Source organism: Chelon labrosus, assembly GCF_963514085.1.
Source record: "Chelon labrosus genome assembly, chromosome: 19".
Lineage (NCBI taxonomy): Eukaryota > Metazoa > Chordata > Actinopteri > Mugiliformes > Mugilidae > Chelon > Chelon labrosus.
In genome coordinates this window covers 13548120-13575477 of record NC_140352.1, presented here as the reverse complement: position 1 = coordinate 13575477, position 27358 = coordinate 13548120, and the positions used below count along the sequence as shown (strand labels likewise).

The 27358-nt window shown below is 40.9% G+C and overlaps 1 protein-coding gene across 1 annotated transcript; it reads right to left on the bottom strand.

Moving 5' to 3' along the window:
* Positions 1-297: 297 nt before the first annotated feature.
* LOC311504814 (transmembrane protein 150A-like) lies at positions 298-25566 on the bottom strand. The gene is made up of 8 exons (XM_084568130.1): positions 25315-25566; positions 23552-23633; positions 19486-19533; positions 14812-14898; positions 12582-12649; positions 9314-9441; positions 2291-2468; positions 298-803 (listed from the first exon to the last, which is right to left on the bottom strand). The coding sequence occupies exons 2-8, from the start codon at positions 23614-23616 to the stop codon at positions 556-558; spliced, it is 822 nt and encodes a 273-aa protein (XP_084424256.1). The 5' UTR covers positions 23617-23633; positions 25315-25566; the 3' UTR covers positions 298-555.
* Between the last annotated feature and the right edge of the window lie 1792 nt (positions 25567-27358).

Below are 27358 nucleotides of genomic sequence, written 5' to 3'. Positions count from 1 at the left end.
AGAAAGTCATTATTCTTGGCACACAGTAACGTCCACCTATTGTTGAAGGTTTTTGGAACATTTTATCTTACAGCTGAGGTAAAGATTGAAAGCTGATGGTGTAACAAAACTTCCTGAGAGAAAAAAAACATCACAGGTCTCTGCGTGTGAGCGTCCAGACTTTTGAAGGAGCTCCAGGACTGACGCCGCCGCGCTCGACTTCTGAGGCACTTTCAGGACGTTCGGTCGGATAAAAGGCAACTTCAGCCAAGAATCCAGAGAGTGATTGTTACATAAGGACAATTAAAACAAATATCCAGGACTGTGTGTGTGTGTGTGTGTGCAAGTGTTGCTGCTCAGAAAGGCACTGACGATATTGTGCAATGTGTGCAGTCGGTACTTTTAAAGCAGGACAGTCAGTCTTTGGTCGCTGCTGAGGAAAGCAGCGATGATGCTTTGGCCATGTGCGATAGTGAGCGCTGTGATATGCAGGATGCAGCTTCCAGGATCAAGACTCCACTTTGGGCCCTTCCAGATTGGTCCGTGTGTCGCGCTCCAACCTCCACAGGCTTTCAGTTACAGGATCGTCAAATTCTCCGACTGGTGGTGGTTGGTCCCTGCGCCTACCTCCGCCTTGAGCTCGGAGGTGGAGAAGCCCTGCACGTCCCCTCCTCTGGAGAGAACCATCAGGGTGTCTCCCGACACACCCCCGAACTCAAAGGCAAAAGTCCCATAGAAGAACATGATGAGCATGCAATAGACCCACTCAAAGATGGCGGAGGTGTGCTGCAAGGCGAAGCTCTCCTGGCAAAAGAAAACTCCACCTGGAGATCAGAGGTTAAGGAGAACAATGGAGACACAGCAGGAGCGACACAGAGTCAGCGAACACACTGTCACATTCACCCCAGATATTTTTATTATTTTATTTTTGATGTACAAGTTTATGTCAAGACTAGTTGCCAATATAAATTCAGTCCTAAATATTTAGAACAGTGGTGGGCAAGTAACGGCCAATGGGCCAAAGCTGACCGTCCAACAAAAATATTTCATATGAGAAAAACTCAAGCTCTCCCGGTTATATTTTGCATCTTAAACTTGACATGAAGGCTCATTTACATCCCAGTAAATATGACTTGTAGGACTAAATGACAACATTCCAGTAGCAACCAATGATTTCCTACGCTGGGAAGAATGTGTATGTGTATTTTGGCCTAAATGAGGCGCTGTAACTGTGGTAAAATAGCATAAAACAACCACTTTTAGAAAGCAGTTGTATTCTTAAAATAAATAAAACACTCAAACTGTCAACATACATGTCTGTCTCTTCATGGAGCTTGTCAAAAATAAGCATTTATAGGATCAACATCTTTGCAGTGCAGGCTCAAAATCTAGTTTTACCCCCATGTGATGATAATGAGCGCCGAAGGCCGAGAAGCTAGAGTCCAAAAGTCCAGAGAGCAGACACATGGATCAAATCATGAATGTAAAAGCAGTTTGTTCTCCAGCAGGGGGCCATGTAAATCAATTTATATTAATAACCTCTGAACACCTAGGAAGGATAAGAGGAGGGAATCACGGTTAAGAGCGTGGACAGCCAACAAACTCACAGCCAAGCTGGAGCATGTAAACATTCACACAGCGGTGTAGTCTGATGACATTTACAAAACCCGATGACTACTTCGGAAAACAGGCTGCTGAAGGGGAAGGGGAGTGGTTCTTTATCCACAGTGTGAGTCAATGGTCAATTGTCCAGTGGTTTGTAAAATAAAATGCTAAATGTTTGGTTAGGTTTACGTCTGGGCTGCCAGTAGAATCAAATATTTAATCGAAACTAATCACATGAATACCGCACTTGTTTTAGATATCTGTTTTAAATGTGCCTGGTAGGAATATTTTTCAAGTTTGTATTACTCTCATTTACAGCTGCTCAGAAACATTTTACTACTCATCGACTGTAAATGCAAATACGTTTTTTTCTTGTCAACGGAAGCATCTGGCAGAACTTTGAAGCTGAACCTGTCCTTTCAAAGGACTTGTTTCTTTATCCATTTCTACATGTCTCTGCTTTTCTTCTTGTTTTGTTCGGGATTTTTAGCAGTTTGGACGCTACACAGCGTATTACTGCCCTCTGCAGGGTGTAAATATTCACTACAACCGCACTTCAGACATTGCTTGCTTTCCACAGAGTTACTGCAGCTTTGATCACTTCCTGATTTCTTTCTTTAAAACACTGATTCTGTGTCACCTGACAATACAACAATAAAAATGAAAGGTTCTAATGAGCAAAAAGAGAGATGAGCTTTAAGGATACTGAGCACTAAAGCGATGAGTGCCAGCAGGGCCATCCCAACACGGAAGTGACCTATTCGGTACTCGCCCTGGGTCTTGGCCAGTCTGTAGGTCAGAGCCGACTGAAGGCACACAAACAGCATGCTGGAGGGGAAGGCGACTCCAGCTCCAACGTAGTGAAGGACTTTGGCAAAATCCACCTGAGAAACAAACATACATACTTTCATTAAACAGTACAAAAATCTGCCAGTAGGTCTCAAACATGGTACTGATTTCTTGACTTACTCCTTGACAACTTTCTCCTTCTTTAAGTTAGTCCACCCTTTTGTCCACACTAACCGGCCTACATTACATATTTGTTTGCGCGCCACAGTAAGAAATCACCAAGTTTGATGGTCTTTAATTGGTTTTTAATTTTTCTTTTGTCTGTTTAAATATCTGCCAAACATTTCTGTCAGTTTACTTATACTTTGTGTTTAGTGCTTATTAGCGCAAGCAAACATCCTAAACTAGCATTTGGCTTAAATATAGCCTAACAGAGCTGTTAGTAGTCTACATAACTGTAGACTCTTAGCCAATCAATCCCATCTTTTTTTTGTGTTTAGTGCATTTTAGTTAACATGCTAAGCTATGCTAGCAAATATCAAACATTCTTCCAGCTAACAGCATGTTGATTCTAGCATTTATCTCTAATACAACTCAATCTCTCCTTTAAATTTTAGTGATTATTAGTATATCAACCTGGTAACATGCTAAAGTAAACTACCAAAGATAGTAAATGGTACACCTGCTAAACAGCTTCATGCTAGTATGTTATTGTGTGTGTGCTAGCATGACTTTAGCATTTAGTTCAAATTCAGCCTCAGAGAGCTGCTAGCCTGCTTGTCAGCACTTATTAGCCTTGTTTTATTTTCACAAACAATCAATTCTTATTGATTTGTATTGATTGTTTTCTTCTGATACGAATATTAATCTTAGAAAAGAAATCTTCCCTTTATTCTTAGTACACTGATTAATTTCCCATTTCCCAAATTTTCTAACCATACCCTTCAAAAACAAAGTTATTATTGAGCCTTAAGTACAAGTGGAAGTGAAAATAATCAATTTCCTGTTGAGATTAACAAAGCCATTTACACCTGCGCCAGAATAATTTCTCATGGTCGTCTTGTGGGAACGTCAGGACAAAACAAAGCTGATGATAACACAGACACCAAGGACATCCCGACCTAGCGGCAGTCTGAGTAGTATTACAGTATCATTGGACAAAGAGTATCACAGGACAGGATGAGACAAGCTTAAACGGGAAAAGGTAATAATACCAATTCACAAAGAAAACCAGATCATCTCCATTATCATCTTTGACAATGGAAGAGGCGACAATGTCAGCTTGAACTCACTGAGATTCCCTGTTACTGCTGTGAACTCAGCGACGGAGGAAGTTAGTCTTTCATGTATTCATAATTTTCAGTATAGTCCCTGTATTCTGTGCCTGCACACATATTTTCTAAATGCAGCAGCTGGTATGATGATGGCACATCCTGAGAAAAGACTTGACAGAGGAGTATTATAAAAGAAAAGCACAGCTGTTTAAGCTGTTAATTACAGGGAAGAGACATGGAGAACACGCAAATGCTCATTCAGGCTGAATTATACGTGCCTATTCTCCAGAAACCACTTGAAAGCTCTTTGTTCAGGTCTACTGCTGTGAAAATGACACGTTTTTTGATCATGAGCACAAACTGACAAAAAGGTGTTGGAGGAAAATCAACAAGTCTTCTTGTTATGGCATGGCCGAGAGGCTGCCGATGGTTGATGCCGGTCTGCAAATATTTTTGCTGGTAATTTTTTTCGTCAGCACTGTGCTTTCATACGAACTGTTTCTTGCTAGTGTTCAAAATTTTTAATAATTAGCTTGCGAATGTGACCTGTATACACTTTATAAAAAGAATATTGTTTTTCACTTCTCACCAAGAGAGCACAGTTCATATACAAAGTGACATCCCTGCAACACCAGAGTTCACATCATCACAGGTTAAACTGCTAAACGACTCAGGTACTGCCTTGTGCAGGTGCATCGTTTACATGGACTATAAAGCTAGCCTAGTGTCACCAGCCTCAGCTCCTATCAGAATATGTGGTGTGTTTCAACCGAAACAGAGAAAAGAAAGTACCACTGCATCAACAGGATAGTCCTCCAACCAATCCTCCCTAGAGCCATTTAATACAAATTCAACTCTATGGTGCTCAGATGACGTGTATGACTACATTACTCCTCTGTCCATCACTGCTTAAATCCCGCCCAAACAATTTGATTGGCCCAGTAGATCTTTGTCAGGGCATAATCAATTCCCAACGGAGAGACTCCAGACCAGTAACTGCTCCATAGTGTTAGCTCCATAAACCCTTGTTAAACCCCCTAAATTAACCTAATATGAAAGTGTGAGGAAACCCCATGTATGTATAATGGAAAAGGTTTGCACCGTACAGTTGAATATTTCCATTTTGACTGGGTGCGTGTGTCCACGGCAGGGGTTGAACGACTTCGGATTTTTTAAAGTCGACTAATATGTGGTGAAAGTTGAGTTGACGTCACTCATAAAAACACTGTTGAAAGTAATGCTGTTACTGTCAGACTGTCCTAAAACTAACAAAGCTGTAAATCTGGACAGGCTACTAGTGAATGATGCCACAATGAACTAAAAAAAACAATTCAGTACTCCATTTTCTACTGAATCTTTGGCCCGGTGATTCAAGATTTCCTGAAACTCCAATTCAGCGTCAACGCTTACGTCTGACAACATGTAAACGTTGTCCGTGGCTGTTTATCACTGAGCAGATGTGCTGTCCACATTATCGCCCGAGGACTCCTGCCATGTTTACTCCGAGGCACACACTGAGGGTCATTATGTAAGACCGAGCACGGGCAGGGAGGACGGCCCCGCAGCCAATCGGCGAGGGGAGGAGGTTGGGGTGGAAACAGTGAGTGACTGAACTTGTACAGTGTGCCCCGAAATGTGTCTGAGGGGGCCCTTATGTGCGCAGGGGTAATCGGAGATAGAAAAAAAAACTGCTGGAAACAGCTCAGATGGTTGCCTTACACGTCCACAATGAATCTTTTATCAGCTGAATGTAACTTTGTGATAAGTTTCAGCTCATTGTTTAGCAGCTCCTGGTTCAGAGTTTGTTTTCATGCGGCTGTTTTCATTGAAGAGCTCTAAAATCCTCTGTGCATCACCTACTCTGCAGCAGACAGCAAACACATGCAGTTAAACTCACATGTCTTAATCGACCTCTGTTCTCACACTGAGCTCAGGCTGCTCGTTTGATTGATCAGGACGCGAGTGCTCACACTGAAGATCAACACAAAAGCAGCGTCTTCTCATTCATTTATGTTTCCAGCAGACTAGACGCCTTGGAGGACATTCCTGTCTCTCTCAGGGGGCACAGAACAGGTTTGCACCATGTGACTGTTATGATTTAATAGTTGAAACAAATGAGTCCACACATGATTTTGTGGTTCCCGCTAAGTCTGTTTTAACTTCATGCTGAATTCTGGGAAATGAAACTCGTTAGAACTGATCAGAGCTACATGACAGCTGATTTCTGACAGAAGGCCAGAGGTTTTGGAATTAATCCTGCATTGTGACGGACCTCGAAAGTGATCCAAAGAAACTTCAGCAGACTGACTTTAAATCCTTTAATGTTTCCACCTAATTGTGGAGCATTCAGCAGCTAAAATGTGACTTATTTCCACTTGGTTATTTTCTTCTACTCAATTCATTCAGGATTTTTTTTGTCGTTCTTCTCCACCTCCTTTTACTTAACATTCTCTTCCCTTTCTGCTCCTCCTTGTTCTTCATCTCTTCCTCCCACCTCTCCCTGTTTATCTCCTTCGTTTCCTATCCCCCTTCTTCTCTTGTTCTTCTTCTTTTCCTTTTCCTCTTCACCTTTCTTCTTCTCCTCCCCTTCCTCTCCATAGTTCTCCTTCTCCTGCATCTTCCTTGCCCTACATCTCCTTCGCTTCTTCTTCCGTGTTCTTTTTCTTCTTCTCATCCTTCTCCTCCTTTTTTCTTCCTCTTGTCCTCCTCCTCCTTCTTCTTCTTCTGTTCTATTTTCAGCTGATTTGATGCCCCGCAGCAGCACAACCACTGATTGATGTTTGGGTGTAAACACATGTATCCGATCAGATCATTTTATTTAGCGTAAATGGAGACAGCTCATCTCTGACCAGAATGATTAATCACATTGAAGATATATGTGAACCTTTCCTGCTGTCAAAAAAGTGAACTATGACATTTTTGTGTGACAGGTAAAGCAGGATTTGACTTGAAATTCCAGTCCTGAGACTGAACTTCGATCTACGAGTCAGATGACTGGTGGATAAGATCATCGTACAGTTATAAGTAAGCAAAAAGATGCCTGCGTCTCTCATGAAAACGTGAATTTCTGAAATGCAATGGAGTGGAGATGACATAAACAAAGTACAAGTACTTGGGGAAAAAATGCTGCACATGAGTAAATGTGCTTCTTTCCAGTGATGCAGAAGCCTAAACACAGAAACCTCAGTGTAAAATTAAAACATTCCTGACAAAGATTTTTCCCCTTGAGGCAACAACGCTCGACTGGAAGAGTGGAAGCATGTTCCTCTACCTGGACGTCACGTCAAGAACACGTCGTTAAACTGAACTGCTCTGGAGTGTACCGAAAGCAGGACCACAGCCTAAGGCAGCCTGCGGCCAAAATATCTTGTTGTTTTTTTGTTTTTTTTAAGATCACTCCACCGCAGAGAGGCCGCCGGACAATTTCCACAGAGAACAAACAGAACATCAAAGAAAATCTGTTTGGAAGTTTGACAAAGGCCCAGCAGCCGCCACGCAGCAGAGGCATCGTATACAGTGACATAACCTCAGCTTTTAGGGATCGGACGGTTTTATGACTAGGTTTATAGAAGAATGGAAGAAGACTTGTTCAGGTACAAAACTGGATTCATATTCTGTCTTTAAGATGAATCAACCCTGACAGCAACGATGAAAAGATGGAAACAGCTCTTCTTCCTTTCGTCCTACTTCTTCTTCTCTTCGGTCTTCTTCTTCTCCTCCTCCCCCCCGTTGTTGTTCTTGTTCAGCTCCTGCTTCTTCATCTCTTCGTTCATCTTCTGCTCCTGCTTCTGCTTTCTTCTTCTCTTTGTTCTTCTTCCCTTTGTCCTGCTTCCTCTTCTCTTAGTTCTTCTTCTTCTTGTCCTTCTTCTACTCCTCCTCCCCAGTTGTTCTTGTTCAACTCCAGCTACTTCATCTCTTCATTCTTCTTCTCCTCCTGCTTCCTCTCCTCTTCGTTCTATTTCTTCTTCTCCTCTTCCCCCTGTTGTTGTTCTTGTTCAACTCCTGTTTCTTCTTCTCTTCTGTCTTCTTCTTCTCCTCCTCCTTCCCCCTGTTGTTGTTCTTCTTCCTTTCGTCCTGCTTCTTCTTCTATTTCTTCTTCTCCTCCTCCTCTTGTTGTAGTTCTTGTTCAACTCCTGCTTCTTCTTCTTCTCTTTGTTCTTCTTCTCCTTCTGCTTCTTCTTCTCTTTGTTCTTCTTCTCCTCCTCTTGCTTCTAGTCCTCTTTATTCTTCTTCCCTTCGTTCTACTTCTCCTTCTTCTCCTCCTCCTCCATGGTGTCAACCATGAATCATGTCAAGACTCTGAATAGCAACGTCTCAAGGAACACCATCAAGTCAAGAATAAAGCCATTTTAAGCCTCATATTTGATTCTAACAGACTATCAGAACATTGCACTGGTATTAATGTAATTCCTATTTCCAGCATGTTACGCTACAGAAATAACAAACCCCCCGCTGATTTTGTTTTAAGACTACTCTGCAGAAAAGATCAAACGTCCACTTCAATTTCAAAAGAAAGTAACTGCACAATAGCCGGAGGCGCCTTAAATCACTGATAATGAGATTGTAATCTCGCTGGGGGGACATTATGTAATTTACATTTGTGAAGGTGTGCCGTATTTTGAAGTAGACGGAGAGGTACTGATAATTTTTTTTTATTTAAATATAAAAATCAGGCACATTACGGTGTTATCATCCCAGTTTTCTTTCCAAATTCTTCCTTTGAGATTCCTTAAACAAACTGTCACGAACGACTGAAACAATCCAGAAGAACAGAACAAACTCTTTCTGTTAGAAATATCAAATCAGGATCCCATTGGTAGTTGCAGGACAAATAGAGAGTTTTTTTAATCTCTTAGTCCTAGTGTTTTCTGTACATGTTGAGCACATCATCTTCATCATTTTATCAAGATAGAAACCAGACAGTACTTGCTACAACATAACAAACAACATTTGCTTATTGCCACTAAACAGTCTGTGGCCCAATATGAATTTTTATTGCATTAGTCCAGTCAACATCTAACTGCTGACTGGACTAAGCAAATCAATGTTCTGCTATTTTTCAATGTAGGGTACCTGAAACCTAACCTAATGTGCATGACATCCAAGTAGAAACCTTACGTTCTTAAAAATGAAGCTAAAGCTGGAGTTCCTCAAATGACCACTAGCTATAATAGCAAAACAGTCAACAACAAATGTCAAAATGTCCAACTTTACAGCAAAAATATGCATTTTTTTTTCCTACAGTCACAGTGAAAGGCTGCTTCAAAGAGCAGTTATCAATGGCAACTGTCAGTCTTGTTTTCATAGTGTCAGATAAATAAAACTTCTCAGAAAAATGGAAACTTGATGAACATCAGTGTTATGTTAGCTACCTAAAATGACATAAACCACGTTTAAAACGTTGTTTAGTGTTTCAGTTTGGCTCAAGTCCCATCCATTGAAGTATAGAGGAGGCGGGGCTTATGACCTATACTGCAGTCAGGCACCTGGAGGAGCTCCACATGCTTTGGCTTCACTTTTGAGGAGCTGTCATGGTGTCTACTCTTTTTACAGTCTATGGAGCAGAAGTATTGAAATCAAAGTGAAGTGTTACTAGACTCCCACTGATTTACAGGAAGTGAATAATTACATTCACACAAGGAAAAAGTGAATCTGAAACTGATTACCTGGAAGTTTCCCACCATGATGAGCCCGGCAGCGCAGATCCATCCGGTGGAGAGGCCGGCTGTGTTCAGGATGCAGTTCTGGTGCTTCTCTATGACGTGAGCGTAGCGCAACAGGCCGATCAGCATCACTGGAGGACCAGACAAACAGAGGAAGAAACCACAAATCAGGAAAAAAGAAGAGGAAGGAACAATGTTTTATGTTTGTGTTACCGTGGCCAAAGTGCAGTCTGCATCTGAGGTGTTTACAGCTTTTCTTTTTCTAAACAGAAGAGAAACAGCCTCAGGGTGGAGTTGGTTTTCCCATACTGACCACCATGCATCACTTTTCTTTGCTTCATCAACAAACACTGATTACTTCCTGTTTCTTTCAGAGAATAATCTCTAACACGATGATGACGTCTTTGTTCAACAACATACATACCTTAGTGTATAAACAAGCTAACATTGTCTTTTTCCTTAATTAAGATATATGTGTTTATAGAACTTTATTGACAAAGTCAACAGCAGCAGAACCTGTTGGAAAGAGACCAGAAGAAGAAGGAGGAGGAGAAGCAGGAACAGAAGAAGAAAATCAAAGGGGGGATGAGGAGAAAACAAGCAAGAAGAAAAAAGGTGAAGAGGAAGAGGAGAAGAAGGGGAACAGGAAGAGAAGATTTCAAAGATTTACACCAACCCTCTCAATCTGACTGAAAACTCTTCTGATCAGTCTGTTCTGATTGAGGTGGTGACATGTGACATTGTTTTCACGTTGCCTGATGTTTGTCATGTTCATCCATCCACCTAACCACCAGTTAATTAAAAAATGATCAGAGAGGTGGAGCACCTACTTAGCTTCTGAGCACACACCTAGCAAGATGGCCAAAGTGACATCTTCAATTATGTTTTCTGAAGAGCGGTCCTGAAGCTCAGTGTGGTCTCCATGGCAGTCGCCATCGTGGCAATGCCTGCCTCCACCTAACTCTTGGCTAATTTTGAAAAGGTGGAGCATGGTGTAGTTGAAGCTAGCTGACCAACTCCGAGTTGCACATTCAGCATCAAAGGAACAGCGAGCTCAGACTTTCTTCCTGAGAGGTGCAGCGCTGACGCTGCAGATCTCAGCGTGAGCAGATTCCCGACGTCTGTTTACCAAACGGCTCCATCAAAGATTCACAGCAGCTTCACACTGCTCTCCCACACGTCCATCTCACGCCGCTCACATCTGGCACTCCATAGAGCGGCGTGTTTTCATGTTCCCGTTGGCGAACGCAGCGGTCAGTGTTTGATGATCGAGTGTACCCAGTGATAAGACTCCATGTTTTGGGTTCTGGGTTTTTATGTGAGTTTCACGGGCTGCAGCACAGCGAGGGATCCACTTTCTGATCTCAACAGTTACCATTCTTCTCACGCCACACCTCTGAGCTAAACAAACCTGCACACAAATATAAACTGGGTATTGTTTGTGAGAGTGAAATAAAAAAGGTGGAAAGCTTTTGATGTTTGGGAAACTTCCAGAGCTCGCACTGTGGCTTTCACTCAGAGCTGACAGAAAATATGTTGATCCATAAGTAAAAATGGAAATGTTCCCAAATGCTTTGCATTCCTTGGTCATACAATGACGAGCTCTGGTAGACAGAGAAATAATAAGCTGTGTCCCTCATCGTATCTTTTAGATAATCTGTTTTTGACACTACAGGCTTCAGCAAAGAAAATATGATTTTGTATATAACATAGTGGTTCAAAGTGGCTGCACAAAATTAACATTTACAGAAAAGTGCTTGCTACAAATGGAGGGACAACGTGTCTCTTGCATAGGTTTTGATTTGTTTAGTTCATTTATTAGCCTTCAGGTAAGAAGTGCATCATAAATGCTGAAAAATCTGTGAAATGCAGAACTGAACTTTTTTTCTAAGACAAGTGATACACCAAGTCAACGATTTGCTGTCTGCTGGTGTCGGGCTGTCGGTGACAATCTCCCAAGACAACTTTCATACTAATAGACAAGTTAAACTTTTTTTGGACTGACAATTTTACAGTGTATTGTAAAGCCAGCCCTGTGTCTTGGTATGAGGAATGACAGGGCAAAAAAATTCCAGTGTTTTCTCAGAACCATGTGTTCAGGTGTGAAGAGGTCACTGGATGAGTGTTTGAAGAGAGAGAAAATAGGCAGCTACAGTCAGGGCAGAAGGTTACATTCAGTCATGCATGAAGCTTTTACTCAACGTAAAGATCAGAGAATTCAGAGGAGATTCAGATATATGTGTTCACATCAAAAAATAAATCACTGTAGAACTTTGTTGGCAAAGTTGTTCTGCTGTGGAGCATCAAATCTACCGGAAATAGAACAGAAGAAGAAGGACGAGGAGAAGGGGGTGAGGAGGAGGAGAGGAAGAATGAGGAGAGGAAGTAGGAAATGACGGAAGGGAATAGGGGGCGAAGGGGAGAGGAGAAAACGGAGGAGAAGAGCTATGAGGAGATTAGGAAAGAGAAGAGGTGGAGAAGGAGGAGAAGAAGAAGAACAACTGTGAGGAGGAACAGCAAGAAAAGAGGAAGACAGAGGGGAGGAGAAGAACTGGGGAGACGATGAAGAAGAATAAGAAGGAAGAGGAGAAGACGAATGAGGAGAAGAGGAAAGGGAAGAAGAAGAGGGACATGTTTTTCTCCAACTTTCTCTCCAACCTTGAATTGATTCAGTAGAAGAAGATGACCAAGATGGAAGTAGAAGAAGAAGAAGTGGAGAAGAAAGAGAAGAGAACAAGGAGAGGAACGGTAGAAAGAGAATAAGGAAAACAAAGTGGATGTGCATTGTGAAGCTCTGCAAAATTAAAGTTAAATCCTGCAGCTGCTCTATAGCCTCTCAGACTAACTGCCTCTCTGTGTTCGATGCTGGTCTAAAACTCCTGTGAGCCTCCGTTGAGAAAATATCAGTGGCTCAAATATCACAGTGTAAACTATGAGAATCCAGACAAACATTTTAAAAGCAAATACGCACACCCGGAGGAAACCGCCCAAAATAGATTAAGCTTGGGCAGAACAGAAGAGCTAATGGTCAGAGGGTGAATGTTCCAGGGTCATGTCGGCCATTAAAAAAAGAACCCTTTGTGGCATTGAGTAAATTTTCCCTCAGACTGAGGTCTGAGGTCGGACCTGGCAGTGGAATCTAGGGAATAGAAACTTGGCTGGAGTCGCTACAGCTGCAAAAACAAGCCTCAGTCCGGTTCAGCTAAGAGGTGAATATGTGTAAAGGTGGAAAAAAAAAATACTACGATGTTGCATTTTAAACTATACTCACCCATGAAGGATCCTGTGCTGCAAATGAGGCTGAAGAAGCAACTTTCAGGTGGCAGAGTTCCACATTTACTAGAGAGGAAGCAGAGAGGAGAGGAGGGCTGGTCAGTATGAGCTGACCTGCAGCCTCAGTGGGCTGAAGTGCAAGTTTAGTCACGTTCAAGAGTTTTAACTGCTCGCTGTCACGTAACCCCTCCTGTTTTTTTTTACTGGGCAGCAGGAATTCCTTCAAAATAGCCACAAAAAAAGCAGAAAGGCCTTGTATGTCATGTCTTTAAGCTGTGGTACTAAAACCGTGCCAGCATTTTTTATTCATGTATTTATTTTTGTCTTGCTGGGAGGTCGGGGAAAGAATGACCAGAGAGCTGCTGATCAAAAATAATAACAAACCACATCATCATGCATGTCTGGTATTCTAGGCAAGATCACATTACACATCAGGATTTAACATTTTCAGACATGTATTTGAATTCCTTGTGTTGCATTTTTAGTTTACAGCAAATAAACATAAATTCTGATGCCATATTGTTGTGTTTCAGCAGAAGAACAAAAGCATTTTTTCAAAAAGGAGCAAAATGCTTAATCCAAACAAAAAAGCTGTGGCACTAAATCCATGCCAGCATTGATTTTTTTCATTTTTATTTTTGTCGTGCTGGGAGGTCGAGGAAACAATGGCACAGAGACGTGCAGATCAAAAATGTATGCAAACCACATCATTAAAAAAGTAGATCCCGCATTCCAGACAAGCTCTTTTTATCTTTATCAGGGCAAATCTTCATCACTGAGCAGCGTATGTGGGGGAGACAACACGTGTTGACATTTCGGGACTCGGCGAGGCAACATTTCAAAGACTGGTGAAGGATCCACAACTATCCACAAAAGATCGTCTTCCTGTCGAGGTGAAGAGGTCCTGCCCCCCCTGCAACCCTCCGGGTGTGAGCCTCAATCGGACAAGTTTGGGCTTATCTCACAAAACTCTGTGCTTCATCTGCTTTGGGCACAGCTCAGCGACAGAGACGGAGTTTCTGCATTGATTTATGTTGTTTTGTTATGTTATATTTATGGCTAGATGCAATCGTTTGCAACGAACTTGTACAGAGGTTTGAGCAATTAATCTTCTAGGCCTTAATGACTTTTAGACTTTTAAGCCGTAGCATAAAACGGACCAGGAGGTTTACGCAGACAGAAGTCATCCAAAGGGACATTAGATGTTAGCATTTACTGGCTATATTGGTACTGTTTCTTTTTATTAAACTGTATGTGGCTCGTGCAAAAGTTTGAGAGTCTACTTGTAGTTAAATTTCTATGACTTTCGAAAGATGTTCAACTCACATTTCTGTTTTGTTCAGTTCAGACTTTTACATAAAACGTATCATTCAAACATGAAGCCGAGAAAAGGAGGAATTACGTGCATGATATTTAACATATTCACACATACACTCCTTTTTACGTCTCATGTCTGACATTTTTATTGCGAGTCTGATACGTTAAATGCAATTTTTTGTTAAAATATTGTTGTTTTCTGTCTTTGTCTCATTCAGCAAAAAGATTTATTTAATTATAGTAAGGCCCTTGTAGACGCAGAATGTATGTGGTTAGATGTAAGAGTCTGCAAAAGACTAATAAGTAAAAATAAGCAAAAAGTTTGGCCTTCTAGTTGCAAAGTTATTACCTTTTCAAGGCCTTAATTAGGACACATCTATGTGTTGTTTTGTTAAGACCTGTGCATAAAACTGAACATGACTGATATAAAGGTGCATGATATGTAAAATTTTCAAACTACTACTTCAAAGTCTTATATTTCACGCTTTGTGAATGATTCTCAGGTTACTCTGAGTGCTTATAAAAACACATAAGTGTCAGAAAAACAAGGAAAATATTTTTTTTTGTTTTTAAAAAAAGGACCAAAGACAAACGGACCACTTATTTCAGTTTAAACTCCAAACCTCAGACTGCAGCGAGGCAGGCTGCTGTTTTACATCATTTGATATCCGCGGTCACATCATGTGTACAATGTGCAGGATTGTTATTGTGAGTGGAAAGAGGATCCTCAGCCAGTTTCGTCATTGATTTACCACTGTGGGTTTAACCAGGACTCAGTGCTCACAGTGTGCTGAAGTTTGGTTTCATTGAAGATCAAAATCATTACAAGAACCATGGGTTTCTGACGGGGAAGCACACGGCAGTAGCTTTTGAACTCCTTCTGTAATACCTGCAGAGGTGGGATCACTTACCTGATGAGCGGTATGTTGTCCAGGGTGCAGCACAACACAGGTCCCCTCTGTAATGGAAGCAGCTCCTCACAGGACTCATTGTAAATCCTGTAAGCAAACACATGCATGCACTTAACTTCAGTCTGCAGACAGATACGGTATGCATGAACACAGAGATTTTAACAAAAGACCCAAATTGCATCAAACACTGACACTAAAGTGTTTTACCCTCCTCAGTGTAATGAATCTATTTTAATGCAGAGCAGCTAAAGAAAGCAAATGTGTTGAAAGTCTGTCAATGTTTGAGCACCAACTCGTACATTTGTGGCATCACGGCTCTCGCTCTACGCAGACGATAGTGTCATATTAACCCAAAATGTTTTTAGGTGAGAGGTCTCTTAAATAACACAGTCAAATACTCAGCAGATTTTAGTTTTTGACGACATGTCTGATGTGAGGTGGTAGGAATGCTTTTATGCTGTACCATCGTCAACAAAATCTGAGAGAAGCTACAGCTTTACGAATGCTTTTTAGTGCTGTATAAAATGCATGTTAGTGTTTTGTAATGATCTAAATCACTGGTAGCGATATCAAGGTTGGTTTTAATTATTATTATACCACTAACAGGAAATTCTGTGTGGCAAATTTAAAATAATTTTCTCATTTCACTTGTGGAGTTCCTCAAGGCTCCACCGTCGGTCCTTAACAACTTAAAGGGGAACTACCGTTTTTTACAACCTGGATCTTATTTCTGGCATAAAATACGACCGTTTACTCACCCATATAACTTTGGTGTCATTTGGAGTCGTTCGGACGATATTTACATCCACGTATATCCATATAGTGGGTTTGACTGGGGCACTGAAACACAGCTTCTAAATAACGTATAATCTGCCGCGGATGTGCAGCGGTTTGTTGTTCTTTGGCCAGCTATTCCTCTCTCTGCCTCCGCATCCTCCTTTCAATGAGCTCCTCATCCGTATACTCTGGCTCAAAACGGTAAGGACGTCCATCATAAACAAAGTCGGCGAAAAATATTCCAACATGTTGCAAAAAACTAGCAGTAGCAAATTACAGGTGCGGCGCTCAGAGATGACATCATCCATGTCAGAGGTTAGTAGGTCAATCTACAGACCCCGGATGATGATAACAGGTAACTCCAGACTCAACAGGGAATAGCACTAGCGTATCATAACAAAATATTGGTGAAATGAACGAGTTTCACGTTATTTAGAGGCTGTGTTTCGGTGCACCAGTCACTCCTACTATATGGATATATGCGGATCTAAATATCATCCTCCAAATGACACCAAACTTATATGGGTGAGTAAACGATCGTATTTAATGCCAGAAATAAGGTCCAGGTTGTAAAAAACGGTAATTCCCCTGTAAACATTGCCTCCTGTTGAAAGGCATCATATCAGTTGCAGATTTTATTTGGCAGATTGAGGGTATACTATAGTGGTAGAGCATTTCAGTGAAGATCACGAGGTCCCCCTGTTCAAATTCGAGTGCTCCCCCTTTTTTGGGGGAGCTGTGGAAAAGTAGGTTAACATTTTTCTTATAATTTTTATTCTTTCTTACTTACAGTTGGCCCCTGATTATAGTCCTATACAAGCCTGAATGCAGCCTGAAGCACCCCTTCAGAACTTGCATTAACATCCGTCCTGGGCCGATCCGATCATCAAGTGTCCAGTTTTAAGTATCGGTGTTCACACCTGGCATTAAAATGTGTCTCCACGTGTGTCCCCAGCCAGCACTTGAGATCTAATCTCAGTTTCTCTGTGTGTAAACAGCACCATCATCTTATAACAGCTGCTGTCTCTAATGGATCTCTGTTGTTTTTTTGAATGAATGAGTTAAACTCCTGTTCCACAGATCACTTCAGTTGAGTAGGTGGTCCTTAATGTGACCCACGACTCATTGTATGTTTACACTATCAAAACAACGAGGTCAAATGTGTCCTAGACCACCTCTAAATGTGCTCTAGGATCAGATCACTCAAATGCGACCTCAATGCATGAGGCTGAGATCCTGATGCAGAGTTCGGTTCCTAGACTGAAGCTAAAAAATTGATTTTCCGTAATCACCCAAATGAAATTAAACAGGTAGCTTCCCTGTTTAAATCTCCATTAAAGACACATTTATTGCATTTTTTTGAACACTTATAATTAGTTTCAAGGCCTTTACTAAATCTCAAGAGAAAGTGTATTTTTTAACATAGTTAATGCATTAATTTAACTGAAGGCAACTTGTATGATTAAGATTATCTGTCCATCACATGGCATTTTTCAAAAACAACAACAGTATAGTGGTTATTTAGATGTTGTTATAGATATACGCGCTAACATGTCTGAAACTGGAGCAGTGATCTACATTCAGCCACTACTCCTTAAAAGTGACCTCCTCTCACAGACAGGTTATGCAGATGCTCTCCAGATGTCTACTGATAACTCTCCGCTGATTCATGTGCTCTGACTTCTTTATGTGTTTTCTGTACCAGTCGGGAAGATGTTTCTGTCGATTTCAATCCACGTTTAGGCTCCACATACCAGACAAGTCCATCAGTTACAGAGAAAACAAGTTCCTCCTCTCTCAGCTTGAACCAGCTGTTTGCATTCTCTGTCTTTGCTACAAATTAAGTTTACCGAACCCCTACGTCTCTGTCATTACTTTCACCCACACATTATTTTTTCTTTACACACTTGCGTCAGCGTTCAGCACTTTAAATTTTTCATCCCTTCATTCCTTCTCCCTCTAGTGCCTCACTGTGTTTGAACTAAGGCTGGCGAGCTTGTCAGGAAGTGAGGCTTCGTGGATGATTACTTTTTTTTTTCTACACTATTTCTTTCTACACTTTTCACGGTGGGCACCTACGCAATGAAGAGTAATTATTCACAAATGAGTGTGTGAGTGAGTTCCTGAGCTTTGTGGTGCATTAACAGACTAAACACTCCTCCATAATAAGATGCCTATACTTGAAAACACCTTAGTGTAGACAAACTGTCTTTTTTTAGTTGGCAACCAAAATATAACAAACACTTTAAGTACCTGTGTTCACAACAACACATTAAAATGTGTCTCCACTTGCGTCCCCGACCAGCTTGAGATCTGATCTGATCTCAGTTGTGCACTCTGTATGCAAATGTATTATTTAGGCCGCAGTAGAATATTTTAACAGCTTCTGACTCCAGTGGATCTCTACTGCTGTTTCAGAACCATGAACGGTGCTGTTTTTTGTGTGTGCGTCTTGATTTGGGCAAGTTTTTATTTATTTATCTCCACCCTGACTTCCCGGGTTCACCTATACTGCAGGTCTAATAAAATAATAAACGGGACCAGAGACCTGAGCGCATTGCCTGCCGTTACTCGGCATTCTCTTTATTTTTCTGAACTTCTCATGAGACACACCCATAGAATTTAGCAATCCTGCGAACATCAGCGCTACGGCAACTCAGACGGACACTTTACATGCAATACAAAATAGTCTGTTTCAGTGTTTTCAAGACCTGTCCAAAACTCAGATTATAACTTGAACTTTGGACTTACGTTGCTTTTTCCTTCAGATCATTTATAATAGTGGTTGTCTTACTCCTGTTGAGTGGGTGGTCTTTAATGTGACCCTGGACTCATTGTGCATTCACACCACCAAAAAAATGAGGTCAAATCCGTAGACCACCTCCAAATATGGTCAGAGATCGTATCTCTCAAATGTGTCCTGGGTGTGTTCACAACGGTACTTTAGGCTGGTCACTTGTGATCGGGTTGCTCAGGACAGATGTTAATGCAAAGTCTGGACAGGACCTACCAAACTTAAACTAAATCCTAAATATCTTCTGGAACGTGCATCATCACATAGGCACACCAATACCTTGATAAGCCACCCAGATTTATCAAAAAAAAAAACTAAAAAAAGTTGAAACACGGTCAACTGGACTGACCGTCTGTCCCCAAAAAGTTTCACCATTCACGCCTTGGGATGTGAGTTTCGGGTGGGCAACACCCACTGACATTCCTATTTAAACCTCAATTTCCCACCAGTACTTTTAGAACTGGATGAAACATCAACAAGAAACCCAACTTGTTTCTTCTTTCAGCTTGTATTTTGGTTAAACCATGACCTAGACCAGTGGTTTTCAAAGTGGGGGCTGTGGCCCCCTGGGGGGCCACCAGGGGGCGCTAGGGGGGCCTCAGACAATTGGAGGGAAGATAAGAAAAATTGCAAATCTGTGTAGACCTGGCGGTTTGCACCATTTATCAAGCTGCTTTGTCCCTCAAGCTAGCGTGTAGCTAGTGCAAAATGGATGGGTTTTTGACAAGAAAGAGACCGAAGGAACAGACCAACAGCCCTGCTGTGGAGGACACTGCTGCAAGAAAAAACTAACAACTCCTGGCCAACTAAAATCAGAAAATATGAGGCAGCACTTATGCTAAACAAATGTAATAGTTGAATGAAAGTAAGAAAAAAACATTCTAAAAGTTCTTTACATATTCTGTAGCATTGTCTGTGGGTTTGTAAAGGGGGTCCTCGGCCAGAAGCTAATGCTGTTTGGGGGGCCTTGGCATGGAAAAGTTTGGGAACCCCTGACCTAGACGACAAAGAACCTTCGTAGACACTTTCAGCACATTTATACAATATGATTACCAACATCACTGACTTTATAATGATGTGTTTGTGTGTGTGTGTTGTTGTACCAGTTATGCACCGGGCAGACGTGCTGGTTGTAGAGAGCCATCGCATATCTGTAAAGAGACAAAAATCTTCGGTCAACAGCAGAACGTGCAGACATGAAAAAAAGAGAAGATTGTTTTGACTCTTAACGTGGCCGATCACTGTATAAAGACAGTGTCAAAAGTTAATATATTTCTTCACTAACCAAGCACACATGAATTACCCCACAATGCTGGCTGCTCTTTAACCTGCACGGTGACGCCAGAAGAGCTGTTGCTGCTTTTTAAACACCCTAAATCAGTTAGCAGCGCAATGACAATTGCACAACACCGCAGGAATACCGAGATCATTCATTAAGTGTGATGATTTTGTTTTTTTACTTCTGTAACGGATCTTTTCTGGGGAGGTGCAGTTTCGTAAGCTTCAAAATTAGGACGTACCCTGCTTCGTAAAAGCATAAATCTAGGTTAAGCATCTTAACCGCACAAAACAACACGATGATAGATGCCAAAGTTTGGTTTAAGACTCTAAAATAAAAAATAAGATTTTTTTTTTATTATTTCCATGGTAAAATGCAAAAACTCTTTAAACAGGTATAAACAATAGGTCATTGTAAACATATCAGGAGTCTTAAGAGTACGTTAAGTACGCTATCAGCCTCTTTCAGAACTACCTAAAAGACAAACTATGCACAGATAAGATACACAGGTATCAGCAAAACAAGCTGCCGACACATGTTTACATGCAGAAACAGAAAAATGGACTATGATTGATCCCTGATGACATGGAGACTCTCAGGTCAGAAGAATCGATTTGCTTTTGCAAAGATTTTGGGATGAACTTCTGCAGGGTTTGTGTTTAAATAATTGTTTTTTGTTAAAATGTAAATAGTAATGTTCTTTTCATTCGTTCCCAAAAACGCTTGACATCGACATTGACATTGACGCTATATAAATAAAATTGAATTGAAAATTGAATTGAATTGAATCGAAGGGCCAAGCTGCAGAGCAGGCTTCAGCATTTTTGGGGGGTCAACTATTCAACAGTTCAAAGGCTTCAAAACAGACAAGTGTCGACGTGCCTGAACAGCAGCAGGTCTGAGGAAGGGTGGGACTACGGGATGAGCCCTGGAAATCCTTTGAGGCCCCGGCGCGAAAAAATCTCACGCCCACTACACAAAGGTGCGAAAGACTGGAGTGTGAATCCGCTCACGAGAAGAGAAAGAAGGTGAAAGAGATTCCCAGCATCCTTAAATCCTGGATATAAGGCCGTGTTAAAGGTATTATTTAGAGATTTAGATCGGTGAATACATGTCGCTCAGCCTCTCATTAACATTAACTGCTGCAAAGCCTTCTGCACGGAGGTCAGTGCACTGTTAAAAGCACACATGCAAATTAAGAAAATAACACCAGTGAACACGGAAACGCAGTGGCAACAACCACAGAAATCATATCCAGGGGACCCAGAAGAGTCAGAAGACATTCTTAAATATTACTCATCCTGTCAATCTTCTTGTATTTCATCAGATTATTTTATAAACTATTAAAAAGCAAAAGCTTCATAAGGATTCATGAGATCATGATGTTAAAATAAAACACAAATAGAATCATTTTAGCCTTTTTTAATGCAGCTGATGAGTAGAAAACATTCAGTAAAACACAGGATAAGATGTTACAATCCCCTGTGCCAAGATCCCAGGCAAAACACATTTAGAGCCCCTGTTCAACTGAGAAACCCTACCAAACCTACGGTCATGTGATATGACGATTAACCTACAATCTACATGAACTAAGTAAATGCTGCTGGCTTGTAGGCCCACAGAGCAGCAGAGGATAATTCAAACATTGTGAAACATAAGCTAACCAAACGCTGCTGGCTTGTATGGCCCGCTCAGCAGCTAACCATAGCTACCAAACAACATGAAAACATCAGGAACCTGGCCTAAACAACAGCAGTATGCAGCATGTCACTGGGGTTTTCAAGTGGGCACCTCCCTTCACCGATGTTTCGTTAAGTTAGGCCCACGACACCTCGAAAAAGGCTTAACAGTGACTTGCGTCCTGGAGTCACCCCCCTCCACACTGCCATTGCACAACCCCGTTTTCCTCACCATTCAATGTCTATCAACAACTAATATTTCAATCATTAGCCTAGCCCTTTTATGAACCACGAGCTTACTTACTTATTAACTACTCAACCCACAAAGCTGATTTCTTGCGGCTGTTTCATACTCCGCAAGAAGCAAGAAATTTGTTCTAGCTCATCGGGCTGCAAGAACAAAATGCACTCATTCGGGAGTTCTTGCTCTCCACAGATCAACCGGGCAGAAGTTTTTTCTCGTGGGGTGTCTGGCAACTATTCTCTGACTGGTCAGAAATTGGAGTGGGTGTGGTTAACGTTAAAACACGAAAATGCCAGCAGCCACTCTGTGAGCTCCCAGATGCTAATATTCGCGGCGTGATCACTAATCTCACCTGAGTAGAGATAGCCATACTGCATGTGGGTGCATGCTGAACGAACGCCATGATCCGACAGATGCGGTCGTCAAAACGACTGGCTGACATTCGACAGTAATAAGAAAAGTGCCTCTCGTTGTCTGTCTCCCACATCTCCCACAATGCTTAGCACGTGTGACGTATGCTGCAGTGGGAGGGCCCTGTGAGGACACCCTCGGAGTTCGGCACCTCTTTTATATACAGTCTATATTCGGCACTTGGGTTTCTCGTGAAGTATAAATGACCTGGCCAAAATAAACTTTATTCTTGTTCTTGCTCACTTCGAGAACAAGAACTAATTTCTCACTTCTCACAGAGTATATAACAAGCTTTAACCACTAGGGTCTCCCCAACATCCCAGCAGCCAGGTGCATTACTTTTTGGGTTCCCAAACACATTTCTGTACTTGCTGGCGGTGTATCTGACGCGCACCAAGATGGCGACCGACTGAGACGACGCAGTGAGCTTCAAAACGACTAAGGGTTATATCTGGTCCAGTTCTGGTTTGTTCTTATCGATGGTTTTAAAAAACTTTTTCCCTGTTGTCTAACAAAGCAACTCTTCTTCTTGCTGTCCGGACGCCGCCATGTTTTCTGGTGCACATGTCTTGGTGTACACAAACCATACATACATGTATTTAAAGAAGCATATGCTGTTTTAGGGTTGGAGAGTAGCAGTTTTCCCGTTTGCAGTCTTTATGCTAAGCTAAGCTAACCACCTGCTTGTTCTAGCTACTCATTTAGTGCAGAAACAAAAGGAATATCAACGTCTATGACCTAAAATATCAGACTATTCCTTTAAGACGTCTCCTGTGCATCTTGCATTCAGTCTCGAGAAAAATAAAATAATCATCATTACACTTCTACACAACTTTTAATAGATGCCACTCATGATTCCTCCAAAATGGCGCTAAAGCATGTTCCACCCCTTGTTGACTGAAGTTGTTTGCAGTGTGTTACAGCTGCTGTTTCTGCTGCTGCTGTGCTCTGCTCGCTCATTTTCCACCATAAAAGCAGCTCTGATTGGGCGCTGTTGCCATTTGAGGAGCTGCAGATGTGGCTGTTGTGTGTGGGGGCAAGTGAGGCTGAGCAAAAAAAAAAAAAAAAAAAGAAGAGGAAGAAAAAGAAAAAAACAGGGACTCCACGACCAGACATGCAGCGTGGAATCTCAAGGATGACTCTTGCCCCTGCACCGTCGCTGAATAAACAGCGTTACTCTTGGCTTCCAAAAAAGGAAAGACTTTAAAATAGGTGAATTTTAGTGCAGTCACTTGAGGTCTTTGTGAAAACTGCAAGGATAATAGCTAGCTTGTTGGCTCGCTTTGCACAAATTTTCCCAGTAATGTCAACAATTTCTGAGCCAAAACAGTGCAAATCCAATTTTATCTGATTCCGGTGTTTTAATTAAATCAGTTTATAAGATGATAAAGTATTTCAACTTTATCTAAAAGAGTTTCTGGAGTCAACAAAAAGTTACCCAAACTCAAAACCCCTCAAAAACTGATTCAAAAGTCTTAGTTTGATGCACTTTAAATACATTTAAAAACTCTTAAGTCTAACAAGCAAAGATTTATGATTTTACAAAGATTACTCACACAACCCATATTCCTGTGATGGTGAAGACAGGAAGGCTGACAGGAAGGATCATCCACAGGGACATGACGACCACCAGGAGATCTGCAAACAAAACGAAACCTCTGAAACGTGGCAGACTCTCTGATCAGAGCGCAAATCACACAATTTACAGTCATCTACAAATGAAAAAAAAGTCCAAATATCTTCCTGTTCCAGCTTCGTAAAGGGACAGTTTACAGAGGTTTTGTGACGTGTAGATTAAACAGTTGAATGCATGAATTCAACAGGAGACTGGCGTTGTAGAGGCATGGTACTCGTACACTATTAAATCCATCCATTACCGATCACAAGTGTCCAGCTTAAAGTTCAGGTGTGAACACACCCAGGACGCATTTGAGTGGTCCAATCTCTGATCGCTTTTGGAAGAGATCTGGGACACATTTGATCTCATTTCTTTGGCGGCGTGAACACACAATGAGTCCTGCGTCACATTAAAGACCACTTACTAAACAGTGGTGATCTGTGGAAGAGTTTAACTCATTCATTAAGGAAAAACAAAACACACATCCACTGAAAAGGAAAAAGGACCGTAAGTGATGTCTGTTCATGAGTAATGAGAGCCTTTTAAAGTATTCTGTCCTTGTGGCTGTTAAGTAACCAAATAAGAAATAAATCTAACTGAGAATTAACACATGAAATGCTCACTAACGTCAGGGCAGAGAGCAATGAATAAATAAAAACTTAACATGTGTCCTTTCAGTGGGAGAGAATTTACAGCCTGTGCCAAAATATGCATCATCTCCGCAAGTCATGACACACACACACAACAAACAGCTGTTCATGGTTCAGGTCCAGTGGGATAGAGATCTACTAGAGACAGCAGCTTTATTTGCATACAGAGCACGAAACTGAGATCAGACCTCAAGCGCGGGGGATGCATGTGGAGACGTGTTTTAATGCCAGGTGTGAACACGGGTACTTGAAGCTGGACACTTGTGATAAGACTGACCGGGTCGGATGTTAATGCAAGGTCTGAACGGGGCCAGAGGATTCAGTGTGAACATTTTAAAGGCGTCAAAGACTCTTGTGTCTCGTGTCTGGTAAATTCTTTACTTAGCTGGTGCATCTTATCAGCTGTTTTTAATCTGACAGTCAATAAAATCAGACTCCAAACAAGTTTATATTTAGCATAATAATATATGCTCAGGGCTGTGACTAACCTTAGAAATTAGAATATAATTACCCTTGAAACATTCCCAGAATATATTAAATTTAGTGACATAAAAGAAATATTCATGACTAAATGTCATATGTAAGACAATGTCATCAGCATATGGGATAAAATCTCCAGATTTTAAATGTATTTATACAAAAAATATGTAATTATCTGACAAAATACCAAATGAGCTCGACTTTGACCAACCCATGATCCATGTATCTGGAACAGTCATTAATAAACTTAATATAATGTTTGTTTTTTGTTTTGTTTTTCTGCATAAGAAGTACTTTTTATACATGAAGTACACAGTGTGCTTCAATAAAACATATATAAAATAATGTTTAAATCCTAAACTCATTGAAATCAGCACTGCTTTCCTAATCAAGTAGGAAATATTTAAAAAAAAAAATAACAAAATAAAACCATAAAGAAAATAAAGAAAGCTTACAGTATAGTTTAGGAACTGATAAAACATGATTTTTATCCCATCTTGGACCAAATGAGGTGCAGTTTTGATCAACTTTTTTTTCACAGTTGACACAGAATACGGGAGTCCGGTCGTACCTCTACTCAGTGGAAAAGCTTCAGTCTCATCTCAGCTCCTCCAGACTCGAGGAGAACTTGCAGTAACTCTGTGTGAGTCGCTCTCCCCGCGTCTCTGATTTCATGTTCCAAATGTGACAGAAGCGTTGCGCGTGGACGGATCACTTCATGGGGCTCGTGGGTGTTCTCCTGTTTTCGTTCATCCCTCGCACCGACTCCGCTCCGTCTGCAGCCTGATGTGTGTTGTGACCTGAGGAGAAGACCGCAGCTGGAGGCAGTCACTCCAAACTCCTCCCAGTACACGCTCCAAGCTTTTACGCGCGTTTACGCACTCGTTTTACGTATTCTGTTAGTGAACAGCCAGCGAAGATTTTAGGTCTTTTTTTTTTTTTTTTTTTATTTACTCTCAGAAAGTATAAAGAGAAATTATCTTAAATTAGCTAATTAACTGAACTTTCACTGCGTATTATCTGGAGTTGTTGATGATGAGGGTCATCTTGTCGTCCGTCTGGTTTCTGGAAACGGATTTCTCAGTAAGTTGAAGATAAATTAGACATCGGCTGGTAGTGACTCCGCAGTGTAGACTGAGGTCTTATTGAATTTTCAGTTTTTCTCACTAAAGTACTCCAAAAAGTTTTCCAGGAAGGCGGGTGTGCTGCATTCAAGTGCCATTGTTGCAGGTGAACATAATGTTTCTGAAAAGCAGAACAACTTAGCTCTGCACATCTATATTTGTACTTTTTTACTTTACTTAAATTATTTTTTTTTATTGAGTTTGAATTGTATCTTATGCGTTTGTTGATTCGTGTTTATTATCTTTGTTTTATGTGCCTGTCTCTAAAAGGGCAAATGTTTGTTTTAACACTTTGTAATGTTGACTTGAAAAGTGCTACAGAAAGTATAGACTAGTGTTGTTATTATTCAGGACCCCTTGGATTCATCTTGTGACCCATTGGAGGGGCCTGGACCCTAGGTTGAGAACCACACGAACAGCTAACACTGGATACATTAATTAAAATGCTGCTTGGGCATTGATGCGTAAGGTTTAACAGTTGAATAATGTCATATATATGTATAAAGACTGTGGAGTAGTCTCAGGTATATTTTAATATATGATTTAGTGGCTTTTTATTCACTAACAAAAAGCAAATGAAGTCGCAACACAAAAGAAAAAGTTGTGAATAACCATTTTTTTTAGTGGCACCTGAAGGCACCCTCACGTGGCCCCTCACCGTGCCTGTCGGTGCAGATGTTGCACAGCTGCTTCTAATGAGCTTCAAAAGATAAACAGAGTCTGCGCAGCTGGTTTTACAGGAAGTTATCTGAAGTAGTAAGTCACTGCTGCCACACGAGGGCGCTGAAGGCTTTGATACAGAGACACAGACTGATAAGGATTCACCTGAAAATGAGACAGTTCTCCTCAGAGTTAACTAAATATACAGAGATAGATCAATGACCTTTTTAAAGAAAAACCTGCATACCATATAGTTAAACTACTGTGGGTAAAAAGTTCTTAAAATATGAAAAATGACTTTAGTAAGTAACAGTTCATTAGTTTAAACATGTATGCATATATTTTATGGATTCATCAGATGTTTTTAAAGACAAATTGAATAAATAATAACTGTTATAACATAAAGTTAGTGGAGTAAAAGTGTATAAAGCCTGAATAAAAAGTTGTTCAGTATAAATATGAAGGCAATTTATAACAAGGCGTTTCATTTGAGGTTTGTAACATGCGTTTAGATATTTTTATCCACTATATTTAAGACAGAAAAGCTTAAAATAAACACGGTTATGATGATTTCTTATTTTAAAAATGGTGATATTTCCACTTGAACCTCTCAGTTGGTTTCATAAGACGCTAAACTATTAGTGAGGCCTGACCCTTAGGTTGAGAACCACATGAACAACTTATAACGTAGAAAAATAAATGCAGCGACAGTAGTAAAAGACTGCTGAGGCATTGATGCAGCAGCATAATAGTCATATATTTGTTTTTATTTGACTTTAAACCTTTCCCTTCAGATTTATAGTTTAAAGAAGCCAGAAACTTCACTTTGTT

Coding starts and splice junctions, on each gene's coding strand:
- LOC311504814 (XM_084568130.1), bottom strand. CDS start 23,616: ATGTCCCTGTGGATGATCCTTCCTGTCAGCCTTCCTGTCTTCACCATC. Junction 19,534..23,551: donor ATCACAGGAATATGGGTTGT/GTGAGTAATCTT, acceptor GTCTCTTTACAG/ATATGCGATGGCTCTCTACA. Junction 804..2,290: donor ACTCATCGCTTTAGTGCTCA/GTATCCTTAAAG, acceptor TCTGATCTCCAG/GTGGAGTTTTCTTTTGCCAG.